Raw genomic sequence first — 19,750 nt, 5'->3', positions numbered from 1 at the left:
CTTTGCAGTTTCTCCCCGAGGCAGGTAAATGGTAACCGGTAGATTAACATAAAACAGAGTCTTGACTGTGGAAATAGATAAAAGAAGAAAAAAAAAGTAATTTATGTCCAATTACTCGTGTTTTTCAGAGTTTCTGCACCAATTGTTCACTTGTTGTCTACAATAGTAACGACTTAAGAGTTAAGATTTTTATTCCAATAAGTAAATATATCGTTCTTAAGCAGTCAGAGTCTGAAAAGGATGCTAATAAGTCTCTACTGAAAAAAAAAAAGAAAAAAAAAGAAAAGATTTCCTGTTAAACTGAATTCTTCCAGTTTCTCACTGAGGTAAATAAATGGTTATCAGGCACAAAAACCCAGTTCATTAAAATAAAACTGAATCTTGAAAACTAGAGAAGGTAATTCCTGTCAACTACTCATGTTTTTCAGAGGTTTCATCTGCTGAGTTTCAATAAATGACCTGTAAACAGAAGTAAACACTGCGATTATTGTTTCCAAATGATTTTTTATTTTTTCATTATTATAACTGTTTTAAATGTTCTACCTCCAGATTTCCACGGTAACTACAGATTCTCTGAACGTCCAAATGGGTCATATCTGATGACCATGAAAAGATGACAAACTGCATTTTACACCAATTATTTACATGGATTGATAGGATTAACGGATCAACAGGTATTAAATATTTTAGATCAGTGGCTGGTTTTAGTTGATGGTGGATGTGCTACTTTTATGGCTGTTCTCAAATGGATTATTCTCCATATTTAACATTTTGTAAGTGATTTATCACCATTTATTGTCATATTATCTTCTTTATTTGGTGTTTTTTCAGCAAAAATCAGGTATTTTCCTATATTTATTTTACTGATCATGCAGATGTTCATAAAAGCTCAGATTCAAGTTGAGGGTTATTATATCAAAAACAGAAAAAAACTGAACAAAAAGTGGCTTTTTTGGCAAAATATATCTTAAACTGAACATTAACAAATTGTCTCCATCCACTGTCATTGATCCAAATCCATGAGTTTTGCTGGTAAATCAATGCTGTAGAAGATGACAGTGTTTCCACGGTAACTACAGAGCCTCTGAACGTCCAAATGGGTCATATCTGATGACCACGAAAAGACGACAAACTGTATTTTACACCAATTATTTACATGTATTGATACATTTAGTGGATCAACAGGTTTGAATCATTTTAGATCAGTGGCTGATTTTGGTTGGTGTGTATGTTTGGGTCTTTATAATAATAATAATAATAATGGATTGGATTTTATATAGCGCTTTTCTAGACACCCAAAGCGCTTTACATTATTCATCTATTATTCATTCACTCTCACATTCTCCCTCTGGGGGTGGTAACCTACATCTGTAGCCACAGTTGCCCTGGGGCAGACTGACGGAAGCGTGGCTGCCAATTCGCACCTACAGCCCCTCCAACCACCACCACCAAACATTCATACACCAGTGTGAGTGGCACTGGAGGCAAGGAGGGTGAAGTGTCTTGCCCAAGGACACAACGGACTGACTAGGATAGAGGGGGATTTGAACCGCCAACCCTTCGGTTATTGGACAACCTGCTCTACCACCTGAGCCATGGCTGCCCCCATAACCCCATTATGGGTTAATTAAGTGAACTACAAATAGCTGAATATGCTTCTTACAGGCTACACCAAGAAAATTAACAAACAGAAACCATCAAGTTCTGAGAAGTTTAGTTTTTATCTTCTCAGACTGTTGACTGAACAAGTCATCCTTAAAATGTCCCATTTCAGATGAAAATGTGTCTGTGTAACTGTTAGAATTGAAAATCTGCAAGCACCGATGCTAGAGGGGCTAAAAGTTCACTTACTGCCTCGCTCGGAGCAAAAATGCATTTGAGACACCTGCCTTAGAGGCGCAAAACAAAGTCTCTGAATATGAGACAAGACGCCACTTCCAGCTGGGTGACTCTGAATCACACTGTAACTGATTCTATCTCAGTCTGTGTTTTTTGAGGACAGAGTGGAGAGGGCTTGGTTCGGGGGTGTATTCAGGGCAAGCAAAGATCCACAGAGGGTTCTTTAGCCTCATTTTCTGACCAGCCAGCTCCCAGGCCTATTTAATATTTCACAGCTCCCTCTGAAATGGAGGAGAATGCACTTAATTAAGTGTGAACAATAAATTGGCTATAACCAATGCTCTGCTGCATGTATATGGTTGGTTTAGGCTTTTGATCATTCAGCAAGGTCCCTGAATGCATGCGTTCCCTGAGATGCTACGTGCATGTAAATGCATGAAATTACAGTTTGACGAGATTCAACCATGACAAACTAGAACTTTGAAGTGTTAAATCGTGGGCCGGCTGTCAGTGACCTCAAACTGCTCTGTTGGTCTCAGAAGAGGAAGCGTGGTTTGCTTTGAAAGAAGGTGTCAAATATAAAACCAGAATACACACTTTAATTTGTCAAGAAAACATACATAGAACGAACACTTTGCATTTTACACAGAATGTTATAAACACGTCTGAATTAGAGAAAGGGTGTGTTCTGACAGGCTCAGTCACATGCTTCACTGCAAAAATATAAATCTTACTAAGTGTATTTTTCTTATTTCTATTCTAAATATCTCCTCACACTTAAAATAAGACATAATCACCTAGAGAGTAACTTTTCAGTGAGATATAAGAACTTATTTTTAGACAATAGATCTTGAAAATCTTATTTCAATAAATCTTACAAAGGTAATTTTCACTTGTTCCACTGGCAGATTTTTTTTTGCTTGAATTAATTAAAAAAAAATCTTGAATTAAGCAAAAAAAAAAAATCTGCCAATGGAACAAGTGAAAATTATGTTAGTAACATTGCTTGAAATAAGATTTTCAAGATCTGTTGTCTGAAAATAAGTTCTTATATCTCACTGAAAAGTTACTCTTTAGGCGATCGTGTCTTATTTTAAGTGTGATGAGATATTTTGACTAGAAATGAGAACAATACACATGGTAAGATTTAGATTTTTGCAGTGCTTAACCCATAAAGTCCCAAACAGCCACTGACGACCAAAACCATCCACTGGATTGAAATGTTTAATAATTTCTGAACCTCTAATTCTATCGATCCATGTAAATAATTGGTGTAAAATACAGTTTGTCATCTTTTCATGGTCATCAGATATGACCCATTTAAACGTTCAGAGGCTCTGTAGTTACCGTGGAAACACCGTCATCTTCTACAACATTGATTCACCAGTAAAACCCATGGAGTTGGATCAATGACAGCGGATGGAGACACTTGGTTTATGTTCAGTTAATTTCAGTTAATGATATATTTTCCTGAAAGTTACTTTTTCTTCACTTTTCTTTGTTTTTTTTAACCCTTCCATGCATAGGTCACTACAGTGGACAGTTATTCTCCAGCTGTTCTCTTGTACATTCATGGGTTTTGATGTTTTAGTTCCATATCAGCCAACACAGTGGACACTTATGCACCATCCCATACACTGACATTCAGACCAGTACTGTAACTATGCTGTTCTTGATAAACCTGATCTGCAGTTATCATGTTTAAGTGTAAATCAGTTGTTATTTGTTAGACAAGAAGAGGTTTTTTTTTTGCATATTATCTCCATGAAGTGAGTAATTACTAGCATTAGAATATGTTAAAATGTGAGAAGACATCAGATTAGCAGCATTAAAAATGTTTTTATTTCATTGTTTTCATATTACTTTCTGATATTGGGTTTTAAACACATTTCTTTACTTAAAAAAATTAAATGCATGGATATTTTTGTAACTCCATAGAAAAAAAAAAACTCGATTGCATTGTTTTTTTCATGCCTAAGGAGGAATAAAAACACTGAAGAAAAAAATCTTGACTAAGGTTCTCACAATTCATGCATGAAAGGGTTAATATAATAACCCTGAACTTTAATCTGAACTTTTATGAACGTCTACATGATCAGTATGTTTAATATAGGAAAATACCTGATGTTCACTGAAACAACACAAAACACAAAGGATTATGTCATAATAAATTGTGATAAACTCAAGAAAGGTTAAAAATAGAGAAGAAAATATTTTGGATCTGACACAAAAGTAACACTGGGTCTTTAAGGGTTAATTTATTACTGTATGTCCAAACGCATCCCAAGCACTGCTACGCTCTGTTGGTGTAAATCATTTTCTGATTTCCTGTGTTACCCATAATTCCTCTCAGTAATTCACTGCTGGAGTTATGTGGTTTGTCTAATCTGGGTAAGTTATGACAAAGTGAATCATACTGATGCTGCTGTGAAAGGCTAATGCTTCACAAACAAATCCTTTTCCTTTCATTCTTCAGGATGGAAATTAAATCCTGGTTTCTTTTTGACATCACATACACACGGCTTAATTATTTACTCCTAATAATATCCGATTTACTGCACAGTCATGGCAGCCGGGGACATATTTAGTTTTTACTTATTGATTAATCCTCAGTGTTAATCTTCTAAATGTACAATTTTATCCATACAATACCTGAAAATAGAGACAAATTTTCAGACCTGAACATGAAATCTTCTTTAATTCTATTATTTGTTGACGGAGAGGTCAAAAAGTCAACAACAAACAAAACATACAGTACACATAATCCTCACATCTTGAGTGTTCTGTACATTCAACAAGTTTTATCCAATATTCATTCAGTCTAACTCATCTTCTGGTGATTGATTAACCCTTTATTAGGCAAGTGACTCTTTTTGGTAATTTCCAAATACATTACAAGACACTGACATCAACAGTTCCAGTGAGGACAGTGAGTCAACAATCTCAGGTCCAATGTGGTCTACAGGGTCTGTAAGGTCCACCTCTGCATGAACAGTGAGTGGACCTGCTTTGTTAGGTACCATGAAGTAATGGTACTAATGTAAGGAATGATGTTCAAAGGGAGAATGTGGATGTGGACAGGGGTCTGGACCAGCACTGATGTTGGTCTAATGTTCTAAAAGTGATGCTCTTGATCAGTGGATCAGAAACACCATAGTTTACATAAAGTAAAAAAAAAAAAAAAGAGGTGTATGCTAAATAACTTAAATTTCAATAAAAAATTTTTTTACAAAATATGGGGGCCTCTTTTACACTGTGTGAATATATTACCTGGCATGGAACTTTAAATACATTTTAGGTGTTTATATTGTTATTAACCTGCTTTGTTTATTTATTTTCTTTCTTTCTTTCTTTCTTTCTTTCGTTCATGGTACCAGAATGCACTGTCTTGACTGTCTTTTTATGCACGTCCTGTTTGTATTGCCTTTTTCTTTTCCCCTCTATGGGTTCTGTTTATCATGTCTGGTATTAATCTCTGTATCATGAACACATTACTTGAAATTATTAACGTTATTTTCTTGTTTGTTTGGTTTTTTTTTTACATTTGATTTTCATATTTTTATTGACATAATTACACATAACTATATCCTGTTGTATCACTGTAAAATGTTTAATGGGTGAAAAACAAGAAAAAACAACAAAAAAAAGTGAATCACAAAAAAGAAATTATAAATGTTGTATCTGTTCAATGAAAAGTTCTATAAATAAAGTTTAGTTTTTTTGTAAAGTGATGTTCTAATGTCCAAAAATACATGTTCCTTTCACATTACATATGTCTTTCTTGTATTTTTTAATATTTACTTCTTGTATTTTTTTTTTTTTTGCCACTTATGGTTAAGGAACCAAATATGGTAACTTCCTTTACCTTGATTTTCTCCATAACATTTAAATATTTTTGAAAAATTTCACAAAAGTAATAAAGTCTTGTCAGGTCCTCCAAAATACACTAAGGTTCATGAGTTTATGAATTTCTGTGTATTTCTGAGTGAACTATAAAGGGTTAAACATTTCATCAGCTGTTTTCAACCATAATAATGGCAGGTTGAACAGAATAATCCCGCTTCTAATTATAAGGAACTTCTCCTTGGATCTACTTATGCCTTTATTTTATGTAAAGCAAATACAATTAAAAACTTAAATAACCTTCTACCACTAATAAATGCCTAAAAGGAACATAAATCTTTCATCAAGTATAATAATTCTACGTACTTCGCAAATATCATGGATGTTTAACATGTTTGATATTTCAGTGCATGACAAATAAGAACTGACCATATTAGTAGGATGTTTATAAATGCATGCTTTCAAATGGACATCACTCTAGTATTACTGTGCACACATGAACACACATGCACAACGACTCCTCTGGTCTTGGCAGCAGACGCAGACCAGTCCGGGTGAACTGTTATCGATGGAGGAATGCTGCCTTGGTGAAGTCCGCTGCTTCACAGGCCAAATACGACCTCAGTGTGAAATGCCTAAAGTGTAAACACTCATATGCTCTGTGTCATACTTCATTAGATTAAAAACTGCCTTCACTGTATCGGAGTAATCCAAGAAAATATAATGTTTTCAAGACAGGAAATGTCCATCCTGCAGCAAATGTGGAACGTGAAAGTTTAATTTGGCTTTTGAGGTTCAGCTAAGAACATCAAAATCTTATTTCTTGTAGATTGTTTGGGTTTATTGGTCTGAATCAAACTGTGTCAAACTCATTTTAGTCAGTTTCCAGGGGTCACATACGGTCCAATGCGTGTAACGTCATCACGCATGCGCAACAAAGGTGGAATTGATAAGCAGAATCATTGAGCAGGCAGCTAAACGATTCCAAGGAATTGAGCTACTGGGAAGCGGTTCTTAAAAGGAAACGGGTCTCGATTCGAATCCCTAGTGTCGCTTGCACATGTCACATGTGTTGACTATGTAGGCAGCCTTATTCTTAAAACATTTCATGCTGTTCAGGTTATTCACATTTTAATATGAGTTTGTAAATGTAGATATTTTCATGATGTAATTATACTTTTTTCACATTTAAATCACAAAGAAAATGTAAAGTTATCATCATTTAGAGATTATTATGTTGTTATTTTACTTCAGGTCTGATTGGGCTGTAGGGTTAGGGTTAGGCCCCTGAACTAAAATTATTTGAAAACCCTTACTTGTTAATATCTACAGGGTGGGGAAGCAAAATTTACAATGAACATTTAGTTGTTTTTTCTCAGCAGGCACTAGGTCAACTGTTTTGAAACCAAACATATATTGATGTCATAATCATACCTAACACTATTATCCATACCTTTTCAGAAACTTTTGCCCATATGAGTAATCAGGAAAGCAAACGTCAAAGACTGTGTGATTTGCTGAATGCACTCGTCACACCAAAGGAGATTTCAAAAACAGTTGGAGTGTCCATAAAGACTGTTTATAATGGAAAGAAGAGAATGACTATGAGCAAAACTATTACGAGAAAGTCTGGAAGTGGAGGAAGCAACAAAAAACGTACCAAAGCTTTTATTAAAGCTCTCAAATCCAAAATCCTAAAGGATCCAACAGAATCCATGAGAAAAATGGTAACTGAACTTGAGGTAGACAACAAGACCGTTAGAAATGCAGTAGAATATGATTTGAAGTTAAAATCTTACACAAGAACACCAAAACACTTGTTGACAACAGCAACAAATCCAACTTTAGCAATTTTTGGGAATCATGTTTATGGCCGCCTTCTAGCCCAGATCTAAACCCTCTGGATTCTGCTGTTTGGGGCGTTTTAGAACATGCTACCAATAGAACATCACACAGCAATGTCGACTTTCTTAAAGATACTATTAAAGAAGAATGGGAGAAGTTGTCACCCGAATATTTGAGGAACACTTGCGCAAGTTTCAGGAAGCGTGTGAAGGCAGTTATTGAGAAAGAAGGAGGACACATAGAATAAAAACATTTTTTATTATGGAAATTTCTTGTGGCAAATAAATTCTCATGACTGTCAATAAACTAATTGGTCATACACTGTCTTTCAATCCCTGCCTCAAAATATTGTAAATTTTGCTTCCCCACCCTGTATATGCACAAATTCATCCAACTGGCCGGATTGGACCCTGTGGTGGGCTGCTTTTGGGCCACGGGCTGTATGTTTGACACCCCTGATCTATAAAGCAAACTGGAAATAACTTAAAGTGCAAGAACCGGAACGTGTGAAGACAGCAATAGTCTTCATTTTTATGGTTTAGCTTTCAAAACGCTACATCAGCTTTGATTTTTCCTCCTGTAGTGCGTGCAGTCACACAAAGTGCTTTTTAAGAGACATGGTGTTGATGCACTTAATTACATCTAAGAGTGGACCATGAGGCAGACTGCCATCTACTGGCTCTAAAAGCAAACCCCCTCCCCCTTCCCACCACTACCACCTTACCTCACCCCAGCTACCCTCACCCCTCCCTCTGTTAACGCTCCCTCCACTGTGTCATTAGAGTATGAAGACCTCAGACACACACAATGTGAACGTTCAGCCTCCATGCTATGTCACAGAACATAAAGACAGGGACTTTTGCAGTATTTAGTGCATTTTTACGCCCACGCAGGGGGAGTTTTAACTGTGAGCAGGTCTTCGAACACACAAACACCTGCTGAAAGCCAACAACAGCTACTGCTATTAATGTTTATGACCGAGGGGGAGTCAAACAGTCCAAAACAACAAGTGTCAGCTGATTTGTAGTAAGAATCACATAGGAACTCAAGCAGCAATGATAATTTACCAAAATTATGATTAATTAGACTAATAATCAGATAAATATGTACATAGCAGAGGCAATTTGTTCTAAAAATTAACAAAACACTTTAAAAATCTTTTTTTTTTTTTTTTTTTTTTTTTTTTTTTTTTTTTTTTACATTTTTGCATCAGATCTACTCTGATTTTGACAAAAAATGCATCTATAATGAACTTATTTTCTATTTTATCTCATAACTCTCATGACTTTTTGCACATCATGTACTCAAGAAACAAGGACGTGGCTCATGTTTTTTTGTAGAAATAAGATGAATACATGGGCTAAAATCATGATGTAACGTTCAAAGTCCTTCCAGTGAAGTACAGGATGAAAACACGAGATAATAGTACTTATACTGTGTATGTTGGATGTATTTTATCTCATAACCTGACTTTTTGGACACCATGTACTCAAGAAGCAAGGATGAGGCTCATGCTTTTTTGCAGAAATAACATGCATATATGGGCTAAAATCATATGATGTAACGTTCAAAGTCCTTCCAGTGAAGTACTGGATGCAAACATAAAATAACAGTACTTGTACTGTGTATGTTGGATCTAGTTTATCTCATAACCTGACTTTTTGCATATCATGCACTCAAGAAACAAGGATGTGGCTCATGTTTTCTTGAAGAAATAAGATGAATACATGGGCCAAAATCATATGATGTAACCTTCAAAGTCCTTCCAATGAAGTAAAGGATGCAAACATGAGATTATAGTACTTATACTGTGTATGTTGGATCTATTTTATCTCATAACCTGACTTTTTGGACACCATGTACTCAAGAAACAAGGATGTGGCTTGTGTTTTTTTTGTAGAAATAAGATGAATACATGGGCTAAAATCATATGACATAATGTTCAAAGTCCTTCCAATGAAGTACAGGATGCAAACGTAAGATAATAGTACTTGTACTGTGTATGTTGGATCTAGTTTATAAGACATGGCTCATGTTTTTTTATTTTATTTTATTTTTTTTGTAGAAATAAGATGCATATATGGGCTAAGTCATATGATGTAACGTTCACGGTCCTTCCAGTGAAGTACAGGATGCAAACATAAGATAATAGTACTTATACTGTGTATGTTGGATCTATTTTATCTCATAACCTGACTTTTTGGACACCATGTACTCAAGAAACAAGGATGAGGCTCATGCTTTTTTGCAGAAATAAGATGAATACATGGGCTAAAATCATATGATGTAACGTTCAAAGTCCTTCCAGTAAAGTACAGGATGCAAACATAAGATAATAGTACTTATACTGTGCATGTTGGATCTAGTTTATCTCATAACCTGACTTTTTGCACATCATGCACTCAAAAAAAACAAAGACATGGCTCATGTTTTTTTTTTTTTTTTGTAGAAATAAGATGCATATATGGGGTTAAATCATATGATGTAACGTTCAAAGTCCTTCCAGTAAAGTACAGGATGCAAAAATAAGATAATAATACTCATACTGTGCACGTTGGATCTAGTTTATCTCATAACCTGACTTTTTGCACATCATGCACTCAAAAAAAACAAAGACATGGCTCATGGTTTTTTTGTTTTGTTTTGTTTTTTTTGTAGAAATAAGATGCATATATGGGGTTAAATCATATGATGTAACGTTCAAAGTCCTTCCAGTGAAGTACAGGATGCAAACATAAGATAATAGTACTTATACTGTGTATGTTGGACATTCACAGGGCTCTGGCTGTGATCAATTGGACGCAGTTTGGCTCTCAAAGCAGGAAGCTTTTATATGGTAATGAAATCGATTGGACCGGTGCGCGCACCAATCAGAAGCGTTTGATTTATGTTTAACTGACTGTGAGAGGAGTAGTCGCTTGGCAACCGCCTAATGAAATGTAAGAGCTGTGGTTATTAAGAATAGGGACCTTAGAAGCAATTTTCTGCTGCCTGTTGCGAGTGTTTACAAAAAAAAAAAAAAAGCTATTTTGAGGAAACCGTCTGAGAACACTTTACATTACAAAAAAAAAAAAAAAAAAAAACAGTGATGGAGTTGGATCTGAAACAGTCACTTTACAGCACAGTCGTCATTTATGTTTTCTCCTGTGTATTCCTCCAAGGATCATCCAGATCTTTTGCTTTTTCTTGCCTCGCCTGTCAATTAATCACGTCCTATTAATCGTCAATGCATGTTGTAACGTCACTCTGCCATTAGTCTGTGAGGCGTTCACGGTCCACGAAGAAACGTATGCTCTTTTTTTTTTTTTCTTTAGCGCCGACAAAGGGACACGGAGCTGAGAAAAGACGTGACACCGCTACACACTGTAAAAAATGTCCATCTCAGCAAGTCTTATCATTTTTTTTTTTTTTTTTTGGAAAGGAGACGAAAAATATCAATACGGCAAGTACGGCAGCTTGGGTTTATTTACTTAAAATACAGTTTTCCTCGTTTTAAGCCAAAAGAGGATTGAACTGACATTAATTTTCACTCCAGAATAAATGATTTCAGAGACTCAGATAAAAGTAACAGCTGTAATCGATAGTTTTTTTTTTGTTTGTTTTTTTTTTTTCCAGTGTAGCCTTGTCTGATCTCTGAATCTGAAGGAATGGAATGGGATGAATATGACTGACTGTTACTGTGGAAACCAACTTTCCCTGCCTACACCATGGAGAGGATGGACTCTCCAAGTATCCAGCTCTCAGCCACGACAGAATATGGATTAGATAAGAATCGATTATCTTATCCCCAGTAAAGTCATGATGAAAACGCACAGCACGAGCGAGACATGGGATGGGAACACTTGTAGAATTATACGCTCATGTATAAAAATAAATAAATAAATAAAAAAGAGGGGTGGGGGGTGTTTCTGCTACTTACAGCAATTGGTAACGGCAAAACTGTTCGCCACTTCCAGATTGTCAATATGGGGCGTCAGTCTGAATTCCGAGGTGCCAAACTGAACCATCCCTATCCGAAATGCGCTGTACTCTTGATCCGCGCCCCTTGGAAAGAGTCCCCCTGAAATCAGACACAAATACAGCACTTAACTCTGGATCAGGTTTGTAAAACAACACCCATATTCCAACTAATTTCACTCTTCTTTGCTGTTAAAGTGCTGTTTTTTTTTCTTTTTTTTTTCTTGTAACTAAATTAATACGCACCAATTTGGACACTGGGCGAGCCTCCAAGCGCGCATCCCCATAAAACAAGCAGAACTGAAATGGATAAATTCACTATCTTTTGCATGTCCTCAGTTTAGGTGTCCACATCCACCAGGGAGCCTGATATTCCTCTTTCTCTCAGGAGATGTTAGATCCGACACATATTTGAGACCTCCGGCTTTTGAGAAAAAAACAAAACAAAACACAAGCCTATATATTCTGCAGCCAGTGACCGTTTTTTTTTTTTTTTTTTTTTTTTTTTTTTTGTTTTCTTTTTTTTTTTTTTGCAGTGAAAGGACACCAGCAGTGAAGGAATGGAAAGGCTGCAATGTAGGTCTGCTGTGTGTTCTTCCTCTCCTCCTCGTCGCTTCCCTCCTGCCGGCAGCTGATGCCTCCTCTGAACGCACAGGGACACTGCGCGTCTCCGCTCGGCGCGCCGGAGATCCTTTCAACATCACACCCACAAGTGAGGAATGTTAATGAGCGCACGGACACAGACGGAAAGAGCCGAGCGCCTTCAACCTCAGCGGATCGGATTTCCACTCTGTGTCTCTGTTGATGGACGCTGTCACTTTCAGGAGACATCAGATAAACCGATATGTGTTCATGATGATGTTTATGTGGAGACTTTGATTTGTTTTTACTCAGTTTTAATGAGAAGCAGTGATTGGATTAATGAGGATATTAAAGCCCAATCACAACAGATCAACACAGAGGGGATTCCAGTCACTATCATATCAGAATGGATTTTATTTGTCCTAAGAACATCAAAACCTCACCAATAAATGATCTAGAGATAAAGTTTTCCAGAGATTAAGTCACTGGAGGTTTTTTGGTTTCAGTTTTAACCCATAAAGACCCAGAACTAACAATTTTTTTTATTTTTTTATTTTTTTTATTGTTGTGAATGAATTTCTGTCTACATTTAAGCATTACCATTATTCTTATTATCGTTATTCTACAGAAGAGGATTAGAGCCACTGGAAAAATAAAAAAAAAATAAAAATTAAGGTCTAAGATATATATTTTTTGTTATTATTCTGACAATAAAGTCCGAATTCTGACTTTAATCTCAGAATTCTGACTTTTTTCTCAGAAAAAGGTCAAATTTTTTCTCAGAATTCTGACTTTAATCTCAGAATGATTATAAAAAGAGATTTTATATGTATATATATATACACACAGACACACACACACACTACCAGTCAAAAGTTTGGACTCACCTTCTCATTTAAATGGCATGAGATGGACCGCAGATGGCCGACAAGTGTTCAGCATCACTGGGAACTCCTTCAAGACTGTTGGAAAACATTTCAGGTGACTACCTCATGAAGCTCATCAAGAGAATGCCAAGAATGTGAAAAGCAGTAATAAAAGCAAAATGTGGCTATTTTGAAGAATCTAAAATATAAAACATGCTTTGAGTTATGTCACTTTTTTTAACTCCATAATTCCATATGTGTTCTCTCATAGTTTTGATGCCTTCAGTGAGAATCTATAATGTAAATAGTCATGACAATAAAGAAAAACCAGGTGAATCCAAACTTTTGACGTGTGTGTGTGTGTGTGTGTGTGTGTATATATATATATATATATATATATATATATATATATATATATATATATATATATGACCTTATTTATTTTAATTCCAGTGGCCCTGATCCTTTTCGGTATTATTACATTATTCTTTGCATTTTCCAAGTTTTAGTGTAATTTTTTTGCATTTATTTGTTCCAGTCTAAAGAACAAACACAATCCACAGATCCATCCGGTCCATAAATCCAACAAATCACTGAGAATGAAAATTTATAAAAAATAAACTTCACTAATTCAATAATTAATTTGTACATTCAGAATTATAAGGAGTAGGCTGAAGCTTTATTCTTATTTTGCCTCCCCTTTATACGTTATTTTTCAGCACGTCTTCAATTTTGACAAATATATTCATACACCAACATTGAAAACAACAGACACTATCAGAATGCTAAAATAAATATTGAATGTTAAATACAAACTTACTTAACATATCTATTAAGAGTCATATTTGTGAATGTTTTTTTTTTTTAAGGTGAGAGACAGAGGTCCATAGTTTCAACTCATCTGTGCAGCTGTTCCACAGATCTACTCCTCTGACAGACAGAAAGGATTTCATAATATTTGTTCTGAAGGTTTTCTTTGTGAATATTTCTGTCCCTCTAAGCTCATATTGACCGTCTCTAATTTTGAACATTCTCTGGATTGCTTTAGACAGGCGGTTATTTTTAACTTTGAACATTATTTTAAGAGAAATCAGGTACTTTCCTATATTTAATTCACTGATCATGCAGATGAAACACTTCATTGTGACTGGGGCCTTTTCTCCATTTTGTGGATATATGAACTGCTGCTCATGAAGCTGGAACACAACATTTTATTTATTTATTTTATCTCTTCTCATAAAATGATTGAGACAATGTGATTGATTCTTGGTAGATGAAATGTAACTGGGACTGTATGTAATCATTGCATCTAGTCAAGGCTGATTACTGATGTATATAAATAGGAATAAACAGAGGAATGTGCCCGAAATCAATATTATTCCAATTTTATAGACAATAGTGTATGATATGATCTTCAAATCTGGTGATAATGTTTGTAATCATGTGGCAGTAGTTGGTATGTGCTTGTCATTACTGGCATTTAAGGTGTCCCAAAGGGCTGGATATTAAGATGAATTAATCCTAACAGTTCATGATTTGATATAAAAATACATAACGCATCATAGTTCAACATTAAGAAGGTTTTTGTCTCTACAACCGTCAAGTATCGCTCTTGGATTAGCATGTGTGAGATCTTCAAATGCTTTATGGTCTCATGAAAAACAAGTCTCCTCTAAAATGAATTAAAGGCCAACATTTTTTACTTCGAAAACTCATCAAGTGCATCAGCTGGAGGCCATCACTCATGCCCTCCAGGAATAGCCATCAAATGAATCTCCTCTTTAACTTTGATCCAGCGCTCATTTCTACCCTCTGCATACAAATTTGGTGCAAATCTTCGGGTGGTTGTAAGTGCCATTTTCAACCGGGTTAAATGGAGAAGCGCTGCTGCCTCACTGCCAACAGGAAATAAATGGCATTCCTGTCCCCTGGTTTTATGATATGCATATCTCAGCCTCCACAGACAGATGTATATTAATCATTGGATGATGTGAGATAGCGGTCCGGGAGCAAACTAATGAGGCTGAGAGTGAGTGGGAGCTGAGGGTAGAAGCAAAACCAAGCCACAGTCTGTCAGATTTCAGCACCATGGACAGCAGACCACACGGTGACACTGGATCCTGTGAAACAGCTCCCAGAGATAATAACCCATAAAAACCCAAACCACCACAGGTGACAACAAACATCTACTGATGTAAAATGTTTGATATCTTCTGAGTCACTGAATCTATCAATACATGTAAATAATTTAGGTAAAATGCAGTTTGTCAGCAGATATGACCCATTTGGACGTTCAAAGGCTTTGTAGTTACCGTGGAAACACCGTCATCTTCTACAACATTGATTCACCAGTAAAACCCATGGAGTTGGATCAATGACAGTGGATGGAAATGCTTCGTTTGTGTTCCCACAATGATAATTTTCCCAAAAAAGTCACTTATTTTTAGTTTTCTCTGTTTTAATATAATAACCTTTGAATTTAATCTGAGCTTTTATGAGCATCTACATGATCCGTAAATTCAATATAGGAAAATATGTTATGTTCACTGAAAAACACAAAATACAGAGGATTGTGTCATAATAAATTGTGATAAATCACTTGAGAAAAGTTAAATAGAGAAAAAAATATTTTGGAACTGCCACAAAAGTAGCAGTGGTGACAACAAGCAGCTACTGATCAAAAATGTTTAATATCTTCTAAATTGCTGAACTTATCAATACACATAAATAATTTAGGTTAAAATAGTTTGTCATCAGTTATGACTCATTTGGACGTTCAAAGGCTTTGTAGTTACCGTGGAAACACCGTCATCTTCTACAACATTGATTCACCAGTAAAACCCATGGAGTTTAACAAATGACAGTGGATGGAGACACTTGGTTTGTGTTCCCATTATGATATATTTTCCTAAAAAAGTTACTTATTTTTAGTTTTCGCTGTTTCAAAATAATAACCTTTGAATTTAATCTGAGCTTTTATGAGCATCTACATGATCCGTGAATTCAATATAGAAAAATATGTTATGTTCACCGAAAAACACAAAATACAGAGGATTGAGTCATAATAAATGGTGATAAATCACTTGAGAAAAGTTAAATAGAGAAAAAAATATTTTGGAACTGCCACAAAATTAGCAGTGGTGACAACAAGCAGCTACTGATCAAAAATGTTTAATATCTTCTGAACCACTGAAACTATCAATAAGTGTAAATAATTTAGGTAAAATACAGTTTGTCATCTTTTCATGGTCATCAGATATGACCCATTTGGATGTTCAAAGGCTCCGTAGTGAATGTGGAAACACCATCTTCTACAACACTGATTCACCAGTAAAACCCATGGAGTTGGATCAATGACAGTGGATGGAGACACTTGTTTTACATTCAGCTATTGAAATCTTGGCTGAAAAAGTCACTTTTTCTTCATTTTTCTCTGTTTTTGCAATAATTACCTTCAGCTTTAATCTGAAGTTTTATGAACATCTGTATGATCAGAAAAATAAATTGAGAAAACGCATGATTTTCCCTAAAAACAAAGCAAAATACAGAGAATAATGTTGTAAGAAATAGTGATAAATCACTTAAGAAAGGTTAAATCTACAGAAAAATTCATCTGGGAACTGCCCCAAAGTACCGCTGGGTCTTTATGGGTTAATAACACAGGGTATCTGCAGGTTTAAGGAAGCAAAATCCATGACTTTTTAGCCGTTTGAACTCCACCAGATCACTAGCAACCCCTCTAAGCATGATCTTAGACCCCCCGGAATGTTCATTAAGTCATAAACATATTACTTGTTCCCATTTAGGCAGTGCTATGTATCATTAGAAGGCTTAGATTCTTACATATTTTTGTAATTTGTGTATTTTTTATGGAAATCATGAGCACTAAAGAACAATTCATCATAAATTCAAGACAAGTGTCGAAGATAATTCCTGTTCTTTGAATCCAGGGGTAGTCAAATAGGATTTAACCCCCACTGTAGATAGACTATTGTCATTAACCCTTTCATGCATAAATTATGAGAACCTTAGTTGAGTTGGGTTTTTTTTTTTTGTTTGTTTGTTTTTTTGAGTGTTTTTATTCCTCCTTAGACATGAAAAAAACAATGAGACTGAGGTTTTTTTTTCATAGATTTACAAAAATGTCCACTCAGCTACACCATGAATTTTACTCTTGAAGCAAAGAAACATGTATTTAAAACCCACTATCATAAAGTGATATGAAAACAGTGAAATGAAACCATGTTTAATGCAGCTAATCTGATGTTTTCTCACATTTTAACATATCCTAATACTAGTTATTACTCACTTCATGGAGATAAGATGCAAAAAATAACAATTAACAATTGATTTCCACTCAAGAACCAATCAAGAACAGCAAAGTTACAATAATGGTATGAATTGCAGTTTATGAGATGGTGTATAAGCATCCACTGTGTTGGTTGATATGGAACTAAAACAGCTAAACCCATGAATATACAAGAGAACAGCTGTAGAATAGCTGTCCACTGTAGTGACCACTATGCATGAAAGGGTTAATTTGCCTCAATTTTCCACTGTTTTTTGTAACTGATTGTACGTGCTACCTAGTTATATATGATCCCTTACATTCATGGATTAGTATTAACATCTTGTTTCAGTAACAGTGTTATTAATTTCATGATATTCTACTGATTTTTGGGTCATTTTTGTCTTGTTTGGCTGGATCAATAGTTGCGTCAATAGAATAACCTGCACACCTGAGCCTTTGTTTCATTGTTTAACCTCATTTCAAAAACAGTGGAATATTGAGGCATATTTGCAAAAACAGTCTACAAGGGGTTAAAAAGTCAGGTGGAATGGAGTTTATCACCTTGGCAGTGGTAACACATACTCTATGTTCTGTTTGCACATTCAGAGGCTTCATAGCAAACATGTTCAAGCCCTAAAACTGTAGAATTAATTCATATTTTATCAATTTTAGCCAGTAAGTTGCTCTAACCTGCTGAGGAGAGGGTAAATGTAAGCAAATAAAATGCAATGGAAGTCTAAAAATATCTATACATGGCTTTCTAAATAACAAACTCATTAAAGCATAGGTGTCAAATACGCGGCCCGGGGGCCAAATCTGGCCCGCCAAAGGTTCCATTCCGGCCCGTGGGATGAAAGTGCAAAAATTAACCAGAACAGTCCAGGTTGTCAAAAATCCATTTGGTTCAGGTTCCACATGAAGACCAATGTGATCTCCACAAAAAACAACAACACAATAACCCATAAATAATGACAACAACAAATTTTCTTTGTGAAAAATTATGTGGAAAAATTTAAGTGAAAAAAATATTACACTGTGAAAATATTTACATTTACAAAATGATTCTTTCACAATAAAATGCAAATAAATACATAAATAAAAACAAAGATGAACAACCCGAAATGTGCAATTTTAACAATATTCTGCCTGTGACTAAATGTTTTTGTGCATTTATGGATCCACTGTGATCTGTAGTTGTATTAATAATAAGAGATGGAATATTGTAGAAACTGTGAAAATTTTAGTTCCAAAATCCAAAATTTTAACAATATTCTGCCTGTTACCAAATGTTTATGTAACACTGTGTGTAATGTATATGTAAGGGTAGAGACTGCGATCTGGTAGGATCGGCGATTCTACCAGTAGAGACTCCGATCGAAGTCTCTGCCAGTAGAAACTCCGATCAGAGTCTCTACTGGTAGAAACTCCGATCGGAGTCTCTACTGATAGAAACTCCGATCTTACCAATAGAATTGCCAAATGCAAAGTTAATGTTGAAATTCCAAAGGTTTTGAGAAAATTGTTGTCATTTTATATTTCACAAATTGTTTTAATATTTGGTGCTTTCCATAAATTATTTATATATTATGTGAGCATGCTGAGACTAACTAAAAAGTCCAGATGTGGGTTAGGGGTTAGGGTTAGGGTTAGGTAGGTAGGATCAGAGTTTCTACCAATAGAGACTCTGATCGGAGTTTCTACCGGTAGAGACTCTGATCGGAGTTTCTACTGGTGGAATCGCCAATCCTACCAGATCGCAGTCTCTACCCTGACATATATGTATAAATACTAAGTCGAGGGATAATATTGTTAAAATTGCACTAATTTTTCAAATGAAATTTCTGTTTTTTCAGGCTATTCACATCTTTTTTGTAAAATGTAAATATTTTCATAATTTAATTGGGTTTTTTTTATACTAAAACAAAAATAAAAACTTGGATTTGTCATTATTTATAGGTTATTAAGTCATTATTTTACTGGTCTGGCCCACAAGAGATCAGATTGAGCTAAATGTGGCCCCTGAACAAAAATGAGTTTGACACCCCTGCATTAAAGGTTCAAGAAAACAGCATTTTTACAGTAGTTTTATGAAAACATTTCTGGTAAATGTGTCTATTCTCAGATTAAACGAGTGCAAAATTATAACATTAAATAAACCGGATGAATTTCTTGATGTTGACACCTGACGCTGAAAGAAAAACTAAATAAAATAAACATTGTACAGGTCAAACATAACAAGATAATTAGAGGTCAATCACGTTTTAATCCAGATGATGTTACATTTGCATTTGTCCATGACTAATGTTTCTGCTTCTGACATTCAAGCTGCTAAAGCTCATACCTGAACCCCTCCACCCATGACTGATTATTGGAGTCGCTTTATTTATTGCCATTGAGACTCATTTGCGTTTTCAGCATCTGCTCCAGTGTTTATTAAGACACGGTATTCAGAAGTAGCTGCAAAATCTTGGACATCTACAGTTTTACAATGATGTACAACAGGGGATTCTGTAAGATGATAACACAA

General features: G+C 35.3%; 1 protein-coding gene across 6 annotated transcripts in view; it reads right to left on the bottom strand.

The window, feature by feature from the left end:
* Positions 1-12,156, bottom strand: part of gria2b (glutamate receptor, ionotropic, AMPA 2b) — a 95,743-nt gene extending 83,587 nt beyond the window's left edge. For all 6 annotated transcript variants that reach the window (XM_030145234.1, XM_030145229.1, XM_030145230.1 and 3 more), the window contains exons 1-2: positions 11,731-12,156; positions 11,447-11,587 (exon numbers count right to left, since the gene is read on the bottom strand). In XM_030145234.1, the coding sequence (XP_030001094.1) occupies positions 11,447-11,587; positions 11,731-11,815 (226 nt within the window). In that variant the 5' untranslated portion in view covers positions 11,816-12,156. The remainder of the gene's footprint in view (positions 1-11,446; positions 11,588-11,730) is intronic.
* Between the last annotated feature and the right edge of the window lie 7,594 nt (positions 12,157-19,750).

Source organism: Sphaeramia orbicularis, chromosome 10 (assembly GCF_902148855.1).
Source record: "Sphaeramia orbicularis chromosome 10, fSphaOr1.1, whole genome shotgun sequence".
NCBI lineage: Eukaryota > Metazoa > Chordata > Actinopteri > Kurtiformes > Apogonidae > Sphaeramia > Sphaeramia orbicularis.
Note: the sequence above shows the minus strand (reverse complement) of the source record. Positions and strands in the feature narration are given on the sequence as shown.